Source organism: Somniosus microcephalus, chromosome 5, assembly GCF_052327205.1.
Source record: "Somniosus microcephalus isolate GS21.2 chromosome 5, FLI_Smic_1.0, whole genome shotgun sequence".
Taxonomy (NCBI): Eukaryota; Metazoa; Chordata; class Chondrichthyes; order Squaliformes; family Somniosidae; genus Somniosus; species Somniosus microcephalus.
Window position 1 is genome coordinate 75,361,976 of NC_140991.1, and position 25,177 is coordinate 75,387,152.

Here is a 25,177-nt window from a genome sequence, read left to right on the forward strand (position 1 = left end):
AGTGGCTGTGTGGTAAGTACAAGACCCATAATGGTGACTTACAGGAAAGTGTAAAAACTGAGCTGATAACATTAATTTCTTCTGCAATGTAGGAACGATTGAAAAAAGCTTTTTAAGGCAATTTTGCATTTTGCTATCAATTGTTTGCTAAGTTCCATTCTGTCCCTCTCCAGATTTTTCTCTCAAAAGTAGACTATTATAGGTAAGTGTCATGAAATAGTGTTACTTAGACAGATATGACAAAACTGTGACCTATCACTTTGAATCTAGTATCAATTAGTGTCAAAAAACGAGGAGCTTTGTCCTGTGGATTCTCACACATTAGGAGCTGGTTGACACGGTCCCAGCTAAAAGTGGTTACAACTAACAGAGGCAGGAGGGCTACAGTTAACAGAGACAGAAGACTTATTTGTTCACCTGGAATAGCTGGTAACCAGGTCACTGTGGTGAATGAAGAATGCACTAACCCACAGCGCCACCCAACTACCTACGGGAGTTTAAGGATATTAGTACTTGTTGAATTTAGTTTTAGGATCAGACAGCAACAGTACTTCTGCATTGTTTTCCTTACCTTTAGAGTTCCCATTTCTTTTGAGCCACAAATATAGTACCAGAAACGCAGGTGACAGACTCCAACACTTGCCGGGAATGAATGGGTGGTGGCTATTCTTGCAATGTCACCTTCACGCTGGGCTGCAGAATTAATGTACAGAAACATTCCTCCAACCCCTTCAAAAGAAACAAATACCATTATGTATTTTATTGAATTTCTCAGCATCAGTAGAGCTGGAAAGTAACAATTGGCAGATCACAAGCAGCGCAAATTTATGCAGTTATGTTGACTTGCATGCCGATATTACATAATACGTTGCCTTCATGTTTATATCAACAGCAAAAAGACATCACTCACATGAGCCTCATAAAAGCATTAATCTGTGCCTTGCATTATGAGCTAGGGAACGCACTGAAAAGAATAATTATCCACTTCACCAGAAAAGGTAGAATTTGACATATGAATTCCCACATTAATGGAAATCATACAGATTAATGTATTTTCCCTGTCTTGTGGAACACAGCACAGTCGTGTTTAGAATATCGACGAAAGGTAACCGGCTGTGTTTTCTTTACAACATTTTGGAAAAATTTCATTTGTACGCTAGCAAACAAAATCATTTTTAGTGCCTGAATATATTAGACTGAATTTTTTTCTTCTTTGTATTGCTTACCATCCAGTTGCCCTAGTTTAGTGTTCTGTTAATAATATAGCTCAGAGGGCATGAGTTGGCCATCCCCCTCTCCTTAACCTGTGCCCAACAGCAGATTTGTTGCTTTCTGTGTCTATGAAGCTATATTTGAAGCGTGATGACACTGGTATTTTGACTATAGCAATAACTCAGAGAAGAAATGCAATGCTATGAAAATGCAAGGTTATCTTAGTTACCATACCGCAAGTTAAAGGGTCTTATTAAAGTACAACAACAACAGCAACTTGTATTTATATAGCACCTTTAACATAGTAAAATGTCCCAAGGCGCTGCACAGGAGCATTATCAGACAAAATTTGACACCGAGCCACATAAGGAGATATTAGGGCAGGTGACCAAAAGCTTGGTCAAAGAGGTAGGTTTAAGGAGCGTCTTAAAGGAAGAAAGAGAGGTAGAGAGGCAGAGAGGTTTATGGAGGATATTCCAGTGCTTAGGGTCTTGGAGACTGAAGGCACAGCCACCAATGGTGGAACGATTAAAATCAGGGATGCTCAACAGGCCAGAATTAAAGGAGCACAGATATCTCAGAGGGTTGTGGGACTGGAAGAGATTACAGAGATAGGGAGGGGTGAGCCATGGAGGGATTTGAAAATAAGTATAAGAATTTTTAAATTGAGGCATTAACCGGGAGCCAATGTAGGTCAGTGATCACGGGGGTAATGGGTGAACGGGACTTGGTGCAAGTTAGGACACGGGCAGCAGAGTTTTGGATGACCTCAAGTTTACGGAGGGTAGAATGTGAGAGGCCAGCCAGGAGTGCATTGGAATAGTCAAGTCGAGAGGTAACGAAGGCTTGGATGAGGGTTTCAGCAGCAGATGAGCTGAGGCAACGGCGGAGACGGGCGATGTTACGGTGGTAGAAATAGGCGGTCTTAGTGATGGCGTGGATATGTGGTTGGAAGTTCATCTCATGATCAAATATGACACTAAGGTTGCAAATAGTCTGGTTCAGCCTCAGACAGTTGTCAGGGAGAGGGGTGAAGTCGGTGGCTAGGGAACGGAGTTTGTGGTGGGGACCGAAGACAATGGCTTTGGTCTTCCCAATATTTAGTAGCAGGAAATTTCTGCTCATCCAGTACTGGATGTCAGACAAGCAGTCTGACAATTTAGAAACAGTGGAGGTGTCGAGAGAGGTGGTGGTGAGGTAGAGCTGGGTGTCATCAGCGTACAAGTATCAGCTGTGGCTCAGTTGTTAGCCTTTGAGTCAGAAGGTTGTGGGTTCAAGTCCCACTCCAGGGACTTGAGCACATAAATCTAGGCTGACACTCCAGTGCAGTGCTGAGGGAATGCTGCACTGTCGGAGGTGCCGTCTGTTATGTTCATTAATAAATTGACATTCTTATTATGAACACAGCTAGCTTTTGCTAGTTACTTTTATTGAGCACATGTGGACCAGTACAGTATCTGTAGAGGCTTCCATCTTGACTGCCGCCTTGTGGGTAGCCTAGCCTCATGGGTAATGTAGTCTTAATATATATATAGCTGGGTAGTGTAGTTTTATACATACAGCTATATACAGCTCTACTGCTCCACCTAGTGTCCACCACAGAATGACATGTTATTGATCACTACATCCCCCTTTCTTTGGAGGTTTAACAAAATCAATATCAATCAACTTTCAAGAAAACAATAAAGATAATCACAGAAATCACAGAAATCACAGAAACCCCACAGTGCAGATAGAGGCCATTTCGGCCCATCGAGCCTGCACCGACACATATCCCACCCGATCCCCGTAACCCCACGTATTTAATCCCCCTAGCAATAAGGGTCAATTTATCATAGCCAATCAACCTAACCCGCACATCTTTGGACTGTGGGAGGAAACCGGAGCACCCGGAGGAAACCCACGCAAACATGGGGAGAATGTGCAAACTCCATTACTAATATCAGTAACACTTTTGTTAGTGCTCTATAAACATAAACATTTTCAAAACAGTCAACACATTTTCAAAGCTTTACATTGTACTCAAAGATTAAGTCTATCAGGCTCTTTTACTTCACGTGTGGATCTTCTCAACACGGGTAAGTCTGATGTGTCTTCATGAGATTGTTCTGGCGGTGAATGACAAGATGCAGTTGCGGCATTGTCATCAATCTGCTCTTGTATAGATCGAAGTCTCCTTGCGATCTTTGCTTGGAGAGGGTTTCAGTGTTTCCTTCACTCTTCATGCCATAACTCTCAATGTAGTCAATGCACTCTCGAAAAACTGCTGGCAGCTGGATCCCATCATACAGCATAGTCCTCTCAGCAGCCTCGACTAATGGAACACCAAAGATTGGCCTGAGGGAAGAAGGAGTATCCACCGGAACTGCTTCCTGCTCTGGTGCAGGCTTCTTCTTTTTCTTTTTCTCTTTCCACTGCTTAACAACATCTGCTGCGGTTATATCTTTGGACTTTTTCTCCTTGTGTTTTTCCTCTTTGTGCTTTTCTTCTTTTGGCTTCTCTTTGACCTTAAAGTCTTATTCTTTCTTCTTGGAGAAACTAGGCTTTTTGAAGACATGGATACCCTTTGGCCTTTTCATCCTTGATGGACTCTCTGCTTCATCACCTGAGTCATCTGGTCTGCTTATGGCACAGTTTATACGGTAAACTCTTTTGACCAGTTCTAAGTCCTCACAAGCTTTGTCACCTAATAGTGAATCAAGTCTTTTAGCCACAACAGAAAACATGAGATGATGCACTTTGTCTTTGACTGTCACTTTAAGTCTGCATACACCTAAGCTATCTATTTTCTGTCCATTATAGTCCTTCAGTAGTACTGACTTTTTCTGTATTTTGGGCTTTTCTTTCATATTGTTAATGTCACTCATACTGATTAAGTTTGCTTTTGCCCCAGTGTCCAGTTTCAATGTAACTAATGCTCCATTTATCTGCAGTGGGATCATCCATTTGTCCTCTTTTACTGCATTAACTTTATGTTCAGCATTGTCTATTTCTGAGGGCTGCACATTTTCTGTATCTTTTTTGATATCGTCACATGACACCATTCCTACAAAAAATGTCTCACTTAAATCAGTGTCCTCAATCACATTAACTTGTTGCCCTTTCGTTGTTTTTACTTTTGAAAAGCATTGTTTGGCAAAGTGATTTTTTCCATTACACTTTGTGCACATTTTTCCAAACGCTGGGCATTGTCTTAACTGGTGTTCGTAACCACAGCATTTACAATTAAAAATTTCATCCTCCGATTGCTTTTCATTTCTGTTCTGCCCACGTTTCTTCCCCTTGTAGGACACAGCACCGACAGCAGCACTTACTACAATCGCATCATTATTGATTTCACTGAAAGTCTTCGCATGCTTTTGAGCTAGCTCGCTGGCTTTGCATATTGTCACAGCATTTTCCAATGTTAGTTCGGTTTCTCTCAACAGACGTTCCCTGACTTTTTTTTATCATGAATACCAAACACAATCTGGTCACGAATCATGGATGCTTTGAGCTCAGAGAAATTACATGTCTGTGCTTTCAGTTTCAGGTCAGTTATAAAGCTATCAAAAGTCTCATTTTGTTGCTGTGTCCGAGAATGGAAGATGTATCTTTCATACGTCTCATTCTTTTTGGGAGAGCAATGTGCATCAAATTTTTTTAGCACATCTTCTAATTTTCCTCTGTTCTCCTCTGGATTAAATACAAATGTATTAAATACCTCTATCGCCTGTGGGCCTGCAACCGTGAGCAGCAACGCTATCTTCCTTGCGTCTGGCTTCGTACCGAATCCGATGGCTGCAATGTAGAGTTCGAATTCCTGTTTAAAAGTCTGCCAATTGCAGTCGATTTTTTCTGTGAGATTCAAACGCTCTGGTGGCTTCAAATTCTCCATGTCGCTTTTCACAATTTTCAGCAGATCTTCACCACCCTGGTACCATGTTATGTTCATTAATAAATTGACATTCTTATTATGAACACAGATAGCTTTTGCTAGTTACTTTTATTGAGCACATGTGGACCGGTACAGTATCTGTAGAGGCTTCCATCTTGACTGCCGCCTTGTGGGTAGCCTAGCCTCATGGGTAATGTAGTCTTAATATATATATAGCTGGGTAGTGTAGTTTTATACATACAGCTATATACAGCTCTACTGCTCCACCTAGTGTCCACCACAGAATGACATGTTATTGATCACTACACCGTCTTTCAGATGAGACGTTAAACCGAGGCCCCGTCTGCTCTCTCAGGTGGATGTAAAAGATCCCATGGCACTATTTCAAAGAAGAGCAGGGGAGTTATCCCCGGTGTCCTGGCCAATATTTATCCCTCAATCAACATAACAAAAACAGTTTACCTGGTTATTATCACATTGCTGTTTGTTGGAGCTTGCTGAGTGCAAATTGGCTGCCGCGTTTCCCACATTACAACAGTGTCTATACTCCAAAAGTATTTCATTGGCTGTAAAGTGCTTTGAGATGTCTGGTGGTCGTGAAAGGTGCTTTATAAAAATGCAAGTCTTCTTTCTTTCTTACATGTGGAAACTGACGCTATGTTTTCAGATGATGTCGTTGAGTGGCAACATATAGATGAGAAATAGGAGGGGGCCAAGGAAAGATCCTTGAGGGACACCAAAGGTAACGGTGCGAGAGCGGGAAGAGAAGCCATTGCAGGTGATTCTCTGGCTGTGATTAGATAGATAAAAATGGAACAAGGTGAGTGCAGTCCCACCCAGCTGGACTATTTAAATAGAACTATTGGTCCTGAAGAATTTTTTTTCTCTTCTTTGGTGAAGTGTCTCGGCTCAACTTGGCAACTGCTTGCAATAGAACAATTGAATTCATGAGCTCGCTGTTTGGGAATTCATGTCTCATTGCTCTGTGGTCCAGTATGTTTCAATTTTCTTCAGAGTGGCCCTTGAGAAATACACTGAATGAATTATTTAGAATTTGCAGCACAGAAACAGGCCATCCAGCCCAACTGGTCTATGCCGATGTTTATGCTCCACATGAGCCTTCTCCCACCCTACTTCATCTCACTCTATCAACATATCCTTCTATTCCTTTCTCCCTCATGTTCTTACCTAGCTTCCCCTTAAAGACTGTTCACCTCAACTACTCTCTGTGAAACCAAGTTCCACATTCTAACTGGTAAAGAAATTTCTCCTCAATCTCCTGATTGAGATTGGGATCCCTTGACAACAAGTTAGTAACACTGCTCCAGTTTTTCGTTAATTAATTAACATCTTCACAGTAAATAGCATCACCTCTGAGGCATCCCATCTGGCTCATTACAACAAGTGCTTGACCATCACCTCCAGGGAGATTCCGACGGCCGTGCACCTGTTGCTGCCTGGGGAGCTGGCCAGGTGCGCCGTGTCGGAAGGACAAAGACTGTGACCAAGTTCACCAACTCTAAATAAGAAAATCTGGCACCTTCTTGGAAACATTAATAAAACCTAGGCCGCGATTTCCCCTACCTCGGCGGGTCCAGTGCGGCTGGGTTTGGTGGCAGGTTGCGACCCTGCTGGTGGCTCCAGCCCACTGTCCAAAGTGATCTTATGCTGATTGGGCTTGTTAAGCCCGCCCAGTGAGTTTTCCGGCCAATTGAAGGAAGCGGGTCTGGTGATGTCATTTGATGACGCGTCATCAGCCGGTTTCCTACAAGGGATCACGTCCAAATTTATTTTGACAGTTGTGCTGCCAGTGTTCTACAGCATTGAGGTGCTGCAAACACAGACAATGACTGCACAGAGGTGCACGGCTGCACCCAGGATCTCCCATGACTCCCTCCATATGTTAATGGAGGGAGTCACAGCATGCAGGGAGGTTCTCTTCCCTTCCAATGGGCAGAAGAGCCCTCCCCAGGAGATCAACACAGCCTGCTTGCACATTGCACAGGACAACACAAGCAGGGATGTCGTCAGGATGACTAGACTGCAGTGGTGCAAACCTTTCAATGATCTCAGTAGATCACAAAACGTTACTGCAAAGCCACACTCAACCTCATCCTGCTGTGCCACTCATCACATCCATCACTCTGCCTTCCCTACCCTACTCCTGCACATTCTTACTTACACCAACTTACCTTAGACCTCCACCCATCCCTCTCTATCTACATAATCACATTCCCCATCTCACTAGCCACCCCTCACACTCACCCTCATCCTAGTCCAATCATATCAACTAACAACACACAAGGGTAGGCACTTGGGTGTTTTAGCCAATGTTCATGTAAAGTTTCTGTTAATGTGGTGTCAAACATTGAAACCTTTATTTTCAACACTTTGCCTTCTTGGACACATTTGTGTGCACCTTTGGAAGTGGCTTATTGAGTTGCAGTGAATGGTGAGACATAACGGCACCCCCCGCAATGCTGATGAGTGTGAAATGAATGGCATTGTAGAGATGCTTTATGGTGTTGGTGTGGGGTGGTGCCAACCTGGCGCATCTTGTGGCAGCCAGGGTGTACAGTGTCAAGTGATGTAAATCTGGCCATGGTGAGGCCATCCCTGACCTCCCGGCCAGCAATCTGTTTGGATGCTGATGCCCTGTGTCCTGTGCAGCATCAGTTGATTGTGGAGAAGGTTGGTGTTGTTGGTGCTGCTGGTGTTGGGGCTGAGTGTGGTGGGATTCAGAGGACCAAGGTGAGATAGTTTCAAGGGCGCCAATGCTGATGTAATAGATGGCAGGTGAACTTGAGATGACAGAAGTGATTTGTCAATGGTGAGAGAGGTTGTTCCAATGAGGTGACACTGGATAGAGAGTTTGAGCCACACACTTGCAAGCTGCATAAAGCTCAATCTGTCTTCCAAATGCAGTAAGCAACAGCTTCTGACCTTGGAAAGTGAACAGCTGTAAGATGGGAACTTTTATAGCATGTTTTCAGCTGTCAAGTTAAGAAATAGTCCCATGCTGACACAACTCCCGACCTGCTTACCTGACGTGATCCATGAGCAGCGGGGAACCCGTGGGCGACCTCTTAAAATTTAAAGGTGAGCTTAAAATAGTTTTTAAGTGCCCGTTAACAAGCTCTTAATCATCTAAATTGCCACCCCATTACTTGGTGTCGGATCTGTTCAGTGATGACAGACCCGACATCTGGGAAACTAATGTGGTGGCAGGTTGACAGTGGGTTCCCTACCTGTAGTCCAAAAAAAAAATTCCCACCTGACCCACCACCAAACCTGAAAAAATTCCCCCATAGGCTCTACATTCACCCATAAAATTGCGTAAGATGGCCAGTTGTAAATAGCATGAGAGCACTCTTATCCCCATCACAAAAAATGTGAGTTTAATAGCTCTTTATAAAAAAGTTTCATCTTCTCTGTGGGTTATCCTAGGATTACTATCCTCATAGTCTTCCTCTTTAATCTATCTCTTAATTGCTGAAAATCCCTTTTCAGGACCTCAATTCTATTTCTTCCTATGCCATTGGATTCAACATGAACCATGACTTCCGCTGTTACACTTCCTTCTTCAAAATCTTCTGCACTGTTAAAATGAAGTAAAATAAAGCAAATTAAACTTAAAATATAATAACATAAATGTGTGAAAATTCCAGTACTTATGCTTCAATCACTCCTGCCAAGGCTAACGTTCTGGCCTTTGAACTCCAGTGGCCTCTCGCTGCAGGGGGTTCATGTTACCTATCATCGTCTTGCTGAGGTCTGCCTTGTTACAGCTGTGCTTTGCCAAGCAAAACTATGTCTCTTTCAATAGTAATATTGTGCAGCATGCAACATTCAGCAACTATTTTGTCAACTTGCCCCAGGCTATTGCACAGCAACAGCAGAGCACTCCAGGTACTGGAAAATTTCTTTAGCAGGCCAAAGTTCTGCTCTGTTTACATTTTTACTTCATGAATGTACACTGTTGTTTTCTGTTTCTTGTGAGGTGTGAGCGTTCAGCAAATAGGTCATAAGCCAGGGTCGAAGAGGATGTTCTTAGTCTTGTGAGCCATGGCTTAGTCTTCTTGGGCCTTCAAATAATGGTGGCAGAAATTAAAGTGTTATCAGGGTGGCAGTTAAATGATTAAAAATGGGATTCCCAACCTGATTAAAAATGGGATTCCCAACCTGATCCCACCCACTTCCAGTTTTAATGGAGGTGGGATGGGGGGGGGGTTGGTGGTGTGGGGGACCAACCCGCCCCCAGGGGGGCGGTACGTCAATTTAAATATTATAATGAGGTTGGAAGCCTCTTTATTAACCTTCATTTTGAATTTGTGAAACTGGCAATTAAACCGAGGCGGGGACTGCTGTATCCAGGAGGTAAGTGGCTTTATACCTACCTTCTGGATCCAGCGTCACTACCTAACCCGCCCCCCACGATTGGAGACTGCACCACTAGGCCTCCGATCGCCTCCCCGGCCTCCGATCCCCACCACGAGGCCTCCCCACCCCTACCATCGATGAGGCTGAGGCCAGCCACAATCCTCTGGTGGCCGGCCCGATCCTCTCTAGCCCCCACCGATCCTGGGCCGACTCCCCCGCCCCCGCCGATCCCCCTTCCATCCCTGATCCTCCCCTGCCGATCCCCAAGCCCCTTCCCGATCCCCAATCCTCCCCGCTAATCCCTGACCCTGTCCCTGCGATCCCCAAATGAGCCACAGCTGATCCCGACACCCCCCCCTCCCGCCCCGCTATCCCTACCCCGGACCAAGCCCTCGCTCCTTCTCTGCATCTGCAGGTCTACCCGCCGCAGCCAGCCAGCCTGCCTCTCAATCTGGTTGGCTATGGGCGGGAGTCTAAGGCCTCACATGCAAATCAGGCCCTGCCGTTAAAGTTGGCAGGGCCTGCGGGAAACTCAGCCTCCCAGGTTTCCTGCCCACTTTGGAGGGCCCCCGCCCCCAACCCGCCTCTCTGGAGAAAAGTCAGGCCACTGTCTGCCTGTGTAGTTGGAAATAATATTCTATGGTGCTATTTGGAAGAGAGCAGGGAATTATCTTGACCAAATCTCCTCCCTCAACCAACACCACACAAAGTAGATCATTTGCTGCTTATGAGACCTTCCAATGCACAAGTTAGCTGCCATCTTTGCCCACATAACAACAGTGACTGCACTTCAAAAATGAGCCATTGGTTGGAAAGCACTTTGGGACATCCTGAGGCCATGAAAGTTATTGTATAAATGCTATGTTTTTTCTATCTGTCACCTGTTTTATGCAGCGATGCAATTCTGATTAATTTTTTTGGGTATATATCCCATACCCAAATGATCCAGTATGCATAAAAATTAAGAAACTTGACAGCCACTATCTGTCCCTAATAGTAGAATTTTGTCTATAGTTTTGGCTCTGTAATTCCATGACTGGTGAAGCATAGGCGAAGAATCAAATTTCACTATCCATGTCTAGGGAGTTGCCCCTTCACCTGTAGACACAGGTGGTTAGGTATAGACAGGTGAGGATAGCCTGACTCAGTTGTAAATGCATTTCCCTCTCATTTCTGTGCAGGTTCTCTTTTTTATTTTCCCAAATGAGTAAATAGGTATGCCAACTATCCGGATATCTAGCTTCTTAATTGTGGTTGCAGCAACTTAAATTGCAGCTGCCAACAAGCCACAGACATAGAAGATGCCTCCCAACCTAAAAAGTACTTGAGAAATTCAAAAAGTAGGCCTGAAGCCAAACCAGAAGCTCACACAACAGAAAATGCTCAAGAAATCTGATTACAAACTGAACACTGTAAGACAATTAATTTGTGAAGGTACTAGCAGCTTTCACCATCTCTCCAGTATTTGTTTTAAATGAGCTCTCAATTACTTCAGTGTAATTCCAGTAAATAAACTCAGAAAATTTTGACATTAGGTACGTTATATGAATTAGAGTAATTATTTGAGATCTTGATGAGGTATTACATGAAATGTGCAACCACCTATGTGCTACAAATATGACCAAGTGATGCTCTCTGCACGTGGAATGATAAAAAAAAGCCTAAGTTCTGCTTGCCGCTTGTCTGACCATTATGATTAAATCATAGATTTGTCTCGTTAAATTGCTGGTCAGAGCACTTATCACAAAGAAGGAAACCAGACCGCAGCCTTGGATTAAGTAACAGCTACAGTAACAGTAAAATAGCCATTACCAATCAGTAATGGGTAGGAAAAGTACTTGGACATTGATTCGCTTTCATTTTAAGGAAAGGTTAATTGCAGAAAATTATACATGTGTTAAAATGGATTATTCTTCACTTAAAGTGAGTGAATGGAAACAAATATTACAATTTGCTCTGAAATGCTGCTCTGTGATCGATAAAGCATATGTATTTACCAGGTGTGTGATCAGTTACCAGACCAGATCCTGCAGTGATGCTTTTGTTTCCTGTAGTCCAGTCAAAGTCATCATCTTTGTTTTGCATTAAGCTACAGTTAGTGATCCAAGACCTTTCAGTTGAACCATCAAAGCTGCAGCTTCCTGGAATATTAACAAACTGTGCTAAAGAAACAAAAACAAAAACTCATTTTAATACATTACATTGTGGAATTGACACCAAACCATTTAAAACTTGTGTACAAGGAGCCAACCATTCTAAGAACACTCTGGCCGCCTACTTTCTATGTAGTATATCGCTGCAAATTTCCTTGGGACTTCTCCCAATTGGCCACCGTAACCTCAATGAAAGATTGGCAGAAAGCCCAGATACATGCACAAATGGGATTTCCGCCAATCTCCTTTTGAAGTTACAGCGGCCAATCGGGAGATCTCCCAAGCAAATTCTTGGCGTACTCGTGTGAGACTGAAGTCAAGCAGCTGATAGCTACCTCACATCTAATGAAGAACTGATGGGAATCAAATCACCCAAGCCTCTTTGGACAGACATAATCAAGGCAAATCAAAGCAAGATTCTGCCAGACCCCCGTTGCACACAACACTCATTAATATGAAATAGGTCACATACAGTAATATTACTAAAATTCCTAATAACATCAAGCTATTTTACTAGGTGATGGCATATGAGAGAGATAGGCAGCATTCAATTAAGCAGCTTGGATAAGAAAGACGTTGGGCCCGATTTTGTGGATTGTGTGGGAAATGGTCGGATTCCCCAAATGTGGGGTTCTGACACACAAAAAAAGGGTCAGCCAGCTGCACGCAATTTTCCCTCAAGTGGCCAATTAATTTCCAGTGTGTGGGCAGCCTTGCTAATTGTCCATTTCCAGGCAGGAAGCCCCACAGTATGATGTCATCTTTTGTGGTGCTTTCAAGGTCCACAGCAAGCATTGCTTCCTCTGTTGGCTTCCAAACGAACCATACAGGATGGCAAAGGAGCCTGCAGCAGCTGTGGCCAGTGCCAGACCCCGAGCTGCCTCCAAAATTGACGAATCTTCACTGCAGGCATTATTGGATGGGGTTAGGGCCCACAGGGAGGCCCTCTTCCCTAGGTCAGGCAGGAAGAGGCCTCCCACTGAGACCAAGGCTTCATGGATGCAGGTGTCAGCAGATGTCAACTCGAATGTGCATGTAACCTTGGCATCACATCTCTAACTCTTTCCTCTACTCCCCCACAGGACCATCCAGAGCCCCCATCCCCACTGTGGAGGAGGAAGAGGCTGTGCAGCCAGACTCCTCAGAGGAAGCTCCAACCTCTGAGGGCGCAGCATCAGCAGAAGTAAGCGCACCCAGCACCAGCGCAGACACTCACACTTCGGGGGGACCTTCGGGACATAGAGTAGTGTTGTCACCTGGTGTTTCACAGCTCACAAGTGAGCTTCAGCAGATTCTGGAGACAGGGACAGCAGTAGAGAGTCCTTGTTGGAGGGCACAGGACTCTGCCAGCTCAGCTGCGCTGCATGTCGACCCTCTGCCTCTGGGTCCATCCGCAAGAGAAGAGGTGATGGATCTTCATGCACAGCTGCAGGAGTCTCTGGCAGGTTTTGTCTCCAGGGTCGCTGCGAGTGCGGAGCGAATGGAGGAGTCCATAGCGACCACGAGCAGTGCCTTTGTGGAGTCATTGGCGCAGGAACGCATCACCATGAAAATGTTGGCAACCTCCATGGAGGAGATAACTCGCCAGGGTACGGAAAACATGGTGAGTGCTCATAAGAGAATGACATCTCTTGAGGAGCGTTGGCCATTTATTGAACAGAGAAACCAGACTTTCATGGAAGTCCTTCTGAGTAGGACTGCCAGTGCAGATACGGGTCCCCATGGCCCCCTCAAGTGCAGCAAGGTGCTCTCAAGCCTCTCCCAAGCGCTGGTCCCTTCTGGTCTGTGCAGCTTCAGGTGAGTGAGCAGCAGCCTGGTGCTCCTGGTGCTCATCTTGCTGTTCCTGGTTCTGCTGCTGCTGCCTCTGCTGCTGGAGATCCTCTATTGGCAAGAAGGGAAGGAAGAAAAGGCGTCCCATGCTTCTGGTAGATGCCTCCGCTGAGGAAGCGCTGAGTGAGGGTGGCGAGAGTGGCTTCCCAGGAGATCACATTGGAGAAGTGTGTGAGGCTCCAACCTTCCACAGCTGTGCCTAAGCCTTGAAGAAATAGCCCCAAGCCTGTAACAACAAGGTCCTTCAACATACAAATGCTGTCCCTTTAAATCGCAGCTTTCCCGAATGACCTGCAGCTGAGAGCAAGCAAGCCGGCAAGCTTCACACCAGGTTTCATCAGCGGGGTTCCCCGCAGGCGTGTTTAGCATGGGGAACCCCTGAAAATCGCAAGGGCACCCTAAAATGGTATTAAACATGCCAATTGTACTGTAAATACCTTTAAGGGGGGAACTACTTTTTACAGCTCATGTATACTGTAGTACCGGCAGTGACCACACCTGTATATCGCACTGAGTAGTAATCTGTACAGGCAGTTCCACTGTGAGCCACGTTGAGTAAACACCTGTTGTACCGTTTCTCCTGCAGTCTGTGTCTTATTATACACAGACACAACATTGGCGACAAGGCAAGTTCGAACCTACCTGCAACTCTGCATCACCTCCCGGGGATTCGTTCCTGGAGATCAGTGGATTGGAGGTCAAGGCCAGAGACTCGGGCGTCGACCACGTGCAACCGCCCAGTCATCCAACAGAGACTCGAGAATTGCTGGGGAGGCTGTCGAGAGCCAGGCTTGGCTTTCCAGTCGAGGTGGTCCAGCGAAACGGGCTGGCAACAGGTAGTGCGCAGACCCTTCCCGGACAGCGGCGGGCTAGAGCCCGACCGAACGGCACAGCAAAGGGCCGAGCAGCGTCGACGGGGGAGAGAGAGGGCAGAGCCGGTGTTCAGGGGCCGAGCAGCGTCGAAGAGAGGGAGAGAGAGACGCGCAGAAACCCGCGAGGCACCGCCATTGCCACGAGGACCGCCAAGAGCGGCGTTGGCAGCAGCGCAGGAGAAGCGCGCGAAACCTACAGGGCGCCGCCATTGCCACGAGAGCCGCCGGGAGCGGCGTTGGCAGCAGCGGGGGAGGAAGGAAAGCGCGGGAGACGCCATTTTAAGCCATTGGGAGATGCCATTTTAAACCACACCCAAAATGCCGAAGAGTGGCAGTATCACCGCATTTGACAATGAAGTCGAAGATTGGACTACATATGTCGAACGAATAGAGGTGTACTGCAAGGCAAATGAGGTGTCAGATGACAAGAAAGCGTCGGTATTGTTAAATTTAATGGGTGCAAAGACGTATGGTTTATTACGAAATCTAGTAACCCCAACGAAGCCAATGGAAAAGAGTTTTGAAGACATAGTAACGATACTACAGGAACATTTAAACCCCACACCGCTGCTGATAGCAGAAAGATTCAAGTTTCACAAACGGAACCAGCATAAGGATGAAAGCAATGCTGATTATTTAACAGAACTGCGCAATCTATCGAAACACTGCCAGTTTGGAGCGGGACTGGCAGATACCTTAAGGGACAAGTTTGTGTGTGGGCTTCAAAGTGAAGGAACCCAGAAACGGCTTTTATCTGAAAAGGACCTTACGCTGGAAAAGGCTTTCAGCATTGCGGTATCATATGAAGCAGCAGCACGGGGCGCTGCAGAGATACAACAGAGACCACAAGAATATGGCACAAACGAAATGTCATATGGAACAGAGAAGTGCTATCGCTGCGGCAGAAAAACACACGACCAGAATGATTGCTGGTTCAAAGACAAAGTGTGCAGACAGTGTGGAAAAGTAGGACACATAGCACGAGTCGGCAGGTCGGGAAAGAAAACCAGCAATAAGAAACCTACCAAAGAAAAGTACAAGAAGGTACATAAGATGACGGAGAATAGTTCAGACGAACAAAAGAGTGATAACGACTCCGAAAGCAGGGAACTGAGTTCTCTGAAACTACATAATGTGATCACAACGGAGGATCACCGAACCATTTGGGTCACTCTCAAGATAGCAGGAGTCCAGGTAAAGATGGAATTGGACACAGGATCAGCCCTAACAGTCATAAACCGACGGGACTATGAGCGGCTATTCTCACACATACCCTTGAGAGACACAAAAATTTTGAAGACGTACACGGGGCAAAAAGTCTACCCCAAAGGAAAAATAAGGGTGACCGTTATATATAACGGTAAGGAAACACCAAAACTAGGCCTTTATGTATTGCAAGATGGAGGACCACCATTACTGGGACGTGAATGGATCTGGAAAATACAACTGGATTGGCATTCCATACAGGCACTGACTGTGGCTGACAAAAAGGATGACGACATCACACCTGGGCAACTATCAAAGATCCTAACTGACGCGAAAGAAGTGTTCCAGCAAGGACTCGGAACACTAAAAGGCATGACAGCGATGATTAAAATTGAAGAAAACGCAAGCCCAAAATTTTTTTAAGCCCAGACCTTATGCGATCCGCCCAGCCGTCGAAGCAGAGCTGGAGAATCTGGAACGTTCAGGTGTACTGTCCAAGGTAGACTGGAGTGAGTGGGCTGCACCCATCGTCCCTGTGATGAAAAAGTCATTGAGCAGCACGCCTGGGGAACCAAGGAAGGTTCTCATCTGTGGGGACTTTAAGATAACAGTGAACCCGGTCCTTCACACCGTACAATATCCACTTCCGCGGATTGAAGATATTTTCGCCTTGCTATCTGGAGGGAAATGCTTCACTAAGATTGATCTGGCCCAGGCGTAGCTGCAAATGGAGGTAGAAGAAGCATCAAAAAAATACCTCACAATCAACACCCATAAAGGTCTCTACCAATACAACCGGCTGGTATTCGGGGTAGCATCAGCTCTGGCTATTTGGCAGAGGGGCAATGGAACAAGTCCTGTAAGGGATCCCAGGGACCCAGTGTTATTTGGACGACATCCTAGTCACGGGCGAAAATGACAGTGATCACCTTGCCAACCTGCAGCAGGTGCTCACTAGATTGCAGGAATATGGGCTCCGAGCTAACCGCCCCAAATGCGAGTTTTTTAGAAAACAGATCTCGTATTGTGGCCACGTTATCGATAAAGAGGGGTTACATAAGTCCCCAGAGATGATTGAGGCAGTAGTCAAGGCTCCAGCACCGGAAAATGTGTCACAACTGAGGTCGTTCCTCAGGCTGGTAAACTACTACCATAAGTTCTTGCCAAATTTGTCTACAATACTACACCCACTGAACACCCTACTGCAAACTGGGGTGCCATGGAAGTGGAGTGACGAATGTAGATGAGCTTTCCAGAAGAGCAAAACACTAATCACATCGAAAGAGGTATTGGCCCATTACAACCCGGCATTACCAATTCGGTTGGCATGTGATGCGTCACCCTACGGCATTGGAGCGGTGCTGTCGCACAAATTCTCGGATGGCTCAGAGAGCCCAATAGCCTTTGCATCATGATCACTAACCTCAGCCGAGCGTAACTACGCCCAGATTGACAGGGAGGCCCTCAGCCTGGTGTGGGGAGTGAAAAAGTTCAATCACTATCTGCACGGGCAGAAATTCACCTTGCTGACTGATCACCAGCCTCTTGTCTCCATTTTTAATCTGAAGAAGGGCGTTCCGGTGATGACTGCGCAACGACTACAAAGATGGTCACTTTTTCTAGGGGCGCACCACTATGAGTTTGAATATAAGGGCACGAAACAGCATGGAAATGCTGATGGGCTATCACGCCTGCCACTGCCTACTGCGGAGGAAGCACCAGCAGTGGATCCTGTCGAAATATTCCATTCGACTATAGTTGAATACCTACCGGTAACTAACGCTTGGATCGAAAAGGAAACCCGAAATGACCCGACACTGTCTCGGGTATATGATTTGACGGTGAAGGGATGGCCAGCACATGGCATTCTCGACAAGGAGAGAACAGCTGTCAGTGTGCCGGTGGACCTTGATGTGTGGATCCCGAGTGGTAATTCTACCCAAGTTAAGGGATAGAGTGCTCAATGAGCTTCATGAGGGTCATCTGGGAGGGGTAAAAATGAAAAGCCTAGCCAGGGCTTATGTGTGGTGGCCGGGAATCGATAAACAAATTGAGGACCTGACCAAGAGCTGCTCAGGATGCCAGAGAGTCCAAAATGCGCCACCACAGGCCCCTCTACACCCATGGGAGTGGCCCTCATCTCCATGGCAACAGGTGCATATTGATTTTGCTGGTCCATTCATGGACTCAATATTTTTAATAGCCGTGGATGCACACTCGAAATGGCCTGAGGTCATCAAAATGTCCTCCACCACCACGGAGAAAACTATTGCAGTCCTGCGGACCATTTTTGCCAGGAATGGCTTGCCAGAACAGATTTGCTCCGACAACGGACCACAGTTTGTGTCCGAAGAGTTCCGGAGGCTCTTGAAAAAGAATGGGGTAATGCATTACACATCCGCCCCGTATCATCCAGCCACAAATGGATTGGCTGAGAGGTTCGTACAAACCTTTAAGAAGGCAATAAAGGCTATGTACAATGACAACATTCCGCTGCAGCACAAGGTGGACAATTTCCTGTTCGCCTACCGGAATGCGACACATGCAGTCACCAACTAGGCCCCAGCCATGATGTTCTTTAACCGAAGGTTAAGATCTCGCCTGGATTTGCTCAGACCAAACGTACGAAGAGATGTTGAGAGTAAGCAATTCCAGCACATCCATGAGAAGCCAACAAGGAGCTTCAATGTAGGGCAACCAGTCTTGGCCCGCGACTACCGAACAGAAAAATGGCAGCCAGGAACAATATGCACACGGCAGGGCCCACTAATGTACACAGTGGACGTTGGGGAGAGCATCGTGAGACGCCATGCTGACCAGGTCCTAGAGTCACAGGAACAAGTCAACCCCATGCCTCGCCCATACGTACCTGGTGATGAACCCGATGTTCAGGTCGCATCTACCCCAGAAACAGTAGCATCGGAAGCTGATCAACCAACCGACGACAGGGGGCCAGAATCGCCTCCGCACCAAGAGCAAGACGCTCGGGAAAGGCGCTATCCAGAAAGGATCAGGAAGCCTCCCCAAAGACTGAATATATAAATAGACTATTTTCAGCTGATGTTGCATGATAAAAGTGTTAATTGTAATTAGTTTGATATTTAATTGTTAAATGAGTGTTATGGTACTGTTAATCTAAAAGGGGAGGAATTGTAATGTATATACCTTTAAGGGGGGGAACTACTTTTTACAGCTCATGTATACTGTAGTACCGGCAGTGACCACACCTGTATATAGCACTGAGTAGTAATCTGTACAGGCAGTTCCACTGTGAGCCACGTTGAGTAAACACCTGTTGTACCGTTTCTCCTGCAGTCTGTGTCTTATTATACACAGACACAACACCAATAATTGCTGATTAGGGTTCCGACAGCCAGTCCCGCCAGCGGTGGGCGGGACTGAATCGGCTCGCGGAGAAACGGCGGTCTGAAAGTCGGATGGGGTGGGGAATCAGGCGGGGGGAGCCGCGACCCCCTATTTCGGCAATTTTCGGCCCCCGCCCGCCCGAAAAGCCGCCCGATGGCTGGCAGAAAATCGGGGCCGTTGAGTCTTTGCCCGGTCAACAGCACTGAGCATCGGTACCAGAGAGAGAGAGAGAGAGAGAGAGAGAGGCGGTGACAAAGCTTCATCCCTTATTTCCCCAGTGACATGATTATGTGCGTCAAATCAGTTGGTAAAATTCTACGTGTGTTTATGTTCTCTTCGTGCTTCTGATTTCTCCTTAGTTCTAACACATGTGTGTGACTTCACTCTCAGCCCCCACCCCCCCAGCCACTCTTCGATTTTCTTTATTTTTTTCACTTGCGTTACGTCTTGATATTTTCAAGGGGCTTCTAAGAATTATCATGCCACCCAAATTGCAGCTTCTAGCGGTTGTGGCATTTGTGATTGCGATGCTACTCCTGGAGAACCAGATACAGAAGCTGGAGGAATCGCGGGGAAAACTGGGTAAGTCAGGACACTGTTCGCGTTTGTGGGCGAAAACCCCATTTTTCACCCAGAACTTTGTAGTAATACAGACTGGATCCTGGTCATTTAATTTCATATGTATCTATTATATATTAAAAACTCATTTCCTAATCCCAAACCATTCCCTTGGTGGTGCCTTATCATTAAAGCAGCTGCACTTAACAAATCTTGTCCTTGTTTGTAAATTTTTTTTTTTATTTTGTTCATAAAGCAGCAGCTGGCAAGGATGGTTACAGCCATTGCACAAAAGCCCAACATTTGAAAAAAGGGTTTATATGTTTTTGGAGTCCATGTATGCATGTGCCATTTGAGTGGAAAAACATTGGTCAACCGAATTGTATTAAATTAAATCATTAATGTAGATATTGGGCCAAAATTTGCGGTCGGAAGCGTACGCCTCCAACCTGAAAAAAAAATACCAACGTATCTGCTGGCTCCCGGGCTTCAGAGTGTTCGGGTCCTGGGCCTGCAGGCGTATGTCTGCGTAAAGGCCTACGGATCCTAGGGATGCAGGCGGTTTGGAAGCATCCCTGGGATCACGTGGGCCAGGCCAACCAATTGAAAGGGGGATTCCTCATAAGCTTATGGGGATTCCATTTACAAATGGAATCCCCATAAGCTAATGAGAAATCCCCAAATAAATAAATGTTTAACACAACTGAAATAAAAATAATGTTCCCATATTCAAAATTAATTAAAAGGGACCATTTTTCCCATGGGCGTGAAGGTCATTACTGCATTAAATTGGTGATATTTGCCCAATCAGTTCCCAGAAGCATCAAGTGACACAGATTCTGTTAATGCAGGGCAACATATTTATCACTTTCCTTGTGGAAAGGAGGCATCAGCTCGACATGGCCCAGAGCTTTTTCCAGGTTGCAGGGACCCTAACAGTGCAAAACATTGTAGATGGCACTCATGTACTGTAAGGATTGTTGAGCCTGACTGTCATCCTGTGCCAGGCAAGGTGCATTGCTATTCTCCGGCAGGGTGTCCTGGTTGCCAAATGATCTTCCCCAGACCCAGCTCATGCAGTAGTGTGTCCACTTTGCCAGCCATCAATTAGAGGTTAAGGTACAAGACTCCATTTCATGCCCCCAATCGTACTTCCTTTTGGTTCATTTGTACCTGGTATTTCTTCTACACACCCTCCCTGCAGCTTTAGCAAAGGATGATGACTTTTCATAAGCTGCACTCGAAGCTTATGGCGATGTGATCCTGAGCTCCCAGCAGGGAACTGCACTCAGAAGTAGCAGGGATCATGGATTGGGCTACAAAATTGTACCCCAGTTCTCTGACCCGTGTTTTTTGGGGGCAGCAAATACCCCTGATTTATCAACTCAAAATGCTCTTCATGAAAACAATAGAAATGTGTAAAATTTCTAGATGGGAGAGAGCTAATACAGAATTTAGAAAGTGTCCAAGTCACTGTAAATATTGTGGGGGTCATTTTAGGGTTAGGGTTAGTAAAACAGGCGAGATCAGATGGGCTGCCCATTATACACCCCACCTGATTTTTCTTTCCATTCATTTCCATCCGATATCACCTGTTTTATACTATCGCTAAAAATGTTAATTACCATCAGTGTGTAAACTTCCAAGGTAGAGTTGTTAACTGATTTGATCATTGCTCTAGTTCTACAAGGTTCAATAACAATGACAAAAAAGGATGCAGGCTGCGGCCAATTTTGACAAAAAATGCAATTTAGTACACCCTTTGATAAAATATTTCATACAATGGTAAAACTACAATGCCCATGTTTTTCATTAAATGACCTGCCATCTTACATGTCAATGATTTAAAACAAAACAAAATCAAAGCTGAAGGTCAAAGTCCATTCCAATGTCCCAACCATTTTTGGCACAAAGGTATAAACAGGAATAGGTAAACAGCAAGGGAGAATCCCTATAGCTTGCCAGTGGGGCCTCTCCTCTTAATGATGTCTTTGTGCTGTAAATGTGTAATTTCCAATAAATGTACACATGCATTCAATCAGACTGTTGCAATGGTTCTTCACTCAGATATTGGAAGGCACGTCTGTGCAATGGTGAAATACTATATCCTTTTGCACCAAGGCTCTAAAGTGGCACAGGAATATATTAAATAGTATCATATATCTGATAAAGCCAGAGAGGAAAGCTTTTATTTTAATAGAATCAGTCAAATTGCTCCTATTTTAATAATTTAAGTACATGAGATGTGGTTTCATCAAAGTTAGAAGTTGCCATCAATAATATCTGAATATGTAATTGATCCCAGTGCACAAAAATTGAAGCTGTCTTTATATATTTTTCACATCAATGTCATATGCACATGTTCAAATGTAGAGTCAATGGAGTGTATGAGGTTGAAAAATCATCTGAAAATCAAAATTGAAAATTTATATCCACTAATGAAAACTTCAGAAGCAAGACAGCGGTCACAATTTATTACATAGATATCCTTTCTTCAAAAGTGTGGCTGGTTTATTTAGAAGAGTTTTGACATTATGGCTCAGAATTCATATTACAGAACAACAGGAAGACTTATTGAAGAGCAAAGGGGGGAGACATCAGCCATTCGTGCCCAAAATAATTGATATGTATACATCATGTTCTCTGTCTTGGCTAAGTATTGGGTTATATTGAAAATTAACTGAGAATAAAATAAATTATTTGAATGGTAAACCTACTTACAGCAGTCAAATTCATCTGATCCATCTTCACAGTCTGACTTGTAGTCACAGACCAGGTCAGACTCAATACACTTGGCATTTTGACAGATGTAATCGGTGACAGCTGGGCAAAAGCCTGATAAGCTGCCATCTGAAACATTGTAAATAAACACAGTTAAATCAAGATTCACCAAATTTAAATGTGTCTGCAAATAGTCACCAAATCCTAACTACTCTCACTTAAAGGGGTTTAGTCTTAAAGCTAATGCTTCTGGAAAAACACGATGGGCTGGATTTTGTCAGCCCCGAGGAGGCGGGACTGCCGGTAAACTTGCAGAATGTGGGGGCGGCTGGCAAACCTGCCCCCATCCCATCTCCGTGCCCTTTTGCCAGGAGGCGGGAAGCCCTCCTGCCCTGGATCCCGTCTCCTCGAGGCGGGAAAGGGATTAAATCCTTTTAACTGCCAGTTAACATGTAGTTAACAAGCAGAAAAAAGGATTAGTCCCATTTTACCTTTTCAAATGCAGGCTTCCTGACCTCGGAGAACTCCGCCGGGATGGAGGAGATGTGAAGGAGGTCTGCGGGGGTTGGAGGGGTCTGAAAGTGAGATGTAGAGGTGAGTGATGGGTACAAGTGTGGAGTGTTAAGTATGTAAGGTGAGTGCTAAGTGTTATAAAATGTTCACTTACCTTTGTTTCTGCCTACAGCCTTCAGCCGCGGTGGTTCCAGACTCCCGACATCTTCATTGTAGATTTCACAGACTGGCTGTTGGATCCTCCGAACCAACAGTCATCTGATTTCTACAAACTAGAAAGGTTTGATGAGTCCTGAACACAAAGGCTCATCAAACTACACAGAAAGTTAGTGTTTGACAGCTTCACAGAGCTGTCAAATGCTGATATTTCTTCTTTCAAGAAGTCTTGACAGATGGCACGTCAGACGTTGACGTGCTCTGTCAGTGACTTCCCCCTAATTGGCCTGCTGAGCCCACAGGGTGGGCTTAACAAGGTCAATCAGGGGAAAATCCCGCTGGTTGGCCAGAGGCTGATTGAGGCGGGACATAGCCCCGGCAAGCAGCAGTCCCGCCTCCATCACGTCTCCATTGAGAAAATCCAGCCCAAAGGGACTGAATTTCCTTAGGAGTTATGTTGATGGGGAGAGAAATTGGGTGAGGAGTTGTTCTTCTAGGTCCCATTCTGGGATTTCCCACCGGAAGTAACAACAAGCATCCAATTCATCTACCCAAACATGAGCGGATGTATTGTGACAAGGTGCAAATGACTGGTATATGTCATATGATGTATTTCGTGTTATTTGTATCACAGCAATGCTACATGCTCAAAATGCTGTATGTTCCCATGTATAGCGTTACTATGGCATGTGGAGGAGTGGTTTAAATTCTAGGGTTCCCAGGGAGTGTAGTCAATCACAGGGCTGTCAATACACTCCCTCTGCCCCAAGTTACGTAGCTGCAGTCTCCCAAGGCTTGCAGAAAAAATGTTCCCCTCTTCCCCAGAGGCTGCCAGGCATTTGTAATCCCAATGAAAATATTCAAATGAGCCAGACCCCAGGAAATCAGCCCTGTGGTAGGAGGAATTCCCACCCTAACAAAATCGCACCATCGTAGAGGCAGTGAGGAAAATCACACCTTTTATCTTGTGTGCAAACCAATGGATGCAAGATGAAATGATTATCTGTACAATAACTCCATTGTATCTTCAGTCAGGCTACATTGCACTCAGTCCCTTCATCGAAGTCATTAATATAGATTGTAAATAGCTGAGGCCCAAGCACTGATCCTTGCAGTACCCCACTAGTTATAGCCTGCCAACTGGAAAATGATCTGTTTATCCCGACTCTCTGTATTTTGTCTGTTAACCAATCCTCTATCCATGCTAATATATTACCCTCAACCCCATGAGCCCTTATCTTGCGTAGCAACCTTTTATGTAGCACCTTATCGAAAGCCTTTTGGAAATCCAAATATACTACATCCACTGGTTCACCTTTATCTACCCTGCTAGCTACATCCTCAAAAATCTCTAATAAATTTGTTAAACATGATTTCCCTTTAATAAAACCATGTTGACTCTGCCTAATCATATTATGATTTTCTAAGTGCCCTGTTACCACTTCTTTAATAATGGATTCCGGCATTTTCCCAGAAAAGCCGAGATAAACAATTTATTAAAGATTTGTGCTGTAGTAGCTATAAGATATGAATTTAATTCCTGGAAAAGCACTCCCATTAAGTGCAGGTCAAGGAATCAGTGCTACGGTGTGGAGCCCTATCTCATTCCGGCCCTCCTGCTGATCCTTTGAGCGACATAATCAATGGGCTGGATTTTAATTCAGGGGTGGGCTGGGGTCGTGTAATCCGCATTTCGTGTTATCCACCCGAATCTAAATCGATGTGGGAGATTGATGCGATTTTAACTTAATTGGCCAATGGAGTTCCAATGTGTGGGAACCCATAGCAAAGGAGTTTTTCCAGTCTGAAAGTCGCCTCCGATGACGTCATCATTGCTGCTGCATTTAAGGTCTGCAACAAGCCTTGCTTCTTCTGCAGACTGCCAACCTTTTGGCCTTTCATGCTACAAGGACCTGGAGGCAGAATGACCAGCGAGAGACCTAGGTCTGCTCCGAGGTTTGATGACGTTGCCCTGCAGGCTTTAGTTGAGGGAGCAAGAGCTCATAAAGAGGTGCGCTTCCCTTCTTCAGGGAGGAAGAAGGCTCCCCAGCAGACCAAGGCTGTGTGGATCCAGGTGGCAGAGGAGGTCAACTCATTATCAGTAACCCGCAGAACCTGGATTCAATGCAGGAAGAGATTTCATGACCTTCTGCGCACTGGAAAAGTGAGTATGAATTTCCCATCCCCCTCAATCTGATCCTCATTGCCTTTCCTCACCAGCACTCAGCTTTAGCAATCTCTTCCTCCACATCCCACTTGACACTGACATCCATGCACCCTTACCCATTCCCTCTCTCTCTCTATGGTCACATTCACCTAACTATTCGACTATG

The 25,177-nt window shown here is 45.4% G+C and overlaps 1 protein-coding gene across 1 annotated transcript in view; it reads right to left on the reverse strand.

The window, feature by feature from the left end:
* Positions 1-25,177, reverse strand: part of malrd1 (MAM and LDL receptor class A domain containing 1) — a 408,505-nt gene that overhangs the window by 134,991 nt on the left and 248,337 nt on the right. Inside the window, exons 13-15 of the mRNA XM_085987833.1 lie at positions 22,176-22,304; positions 11,467-11,631; positions 572-729 (exon numbers count right to left, since the gene is read on the reverse strand). Coding sequence (XP_085843959.1) covers positions 572-729; positions 11,467-11,631; positions 22,176-22,304 — 452 coding nt within the window. The remainder of the gene's footprint in view (positions 1-571; positions 730-11,466; positions 11,632-22,175; positions 22,305-25,177) is intronic.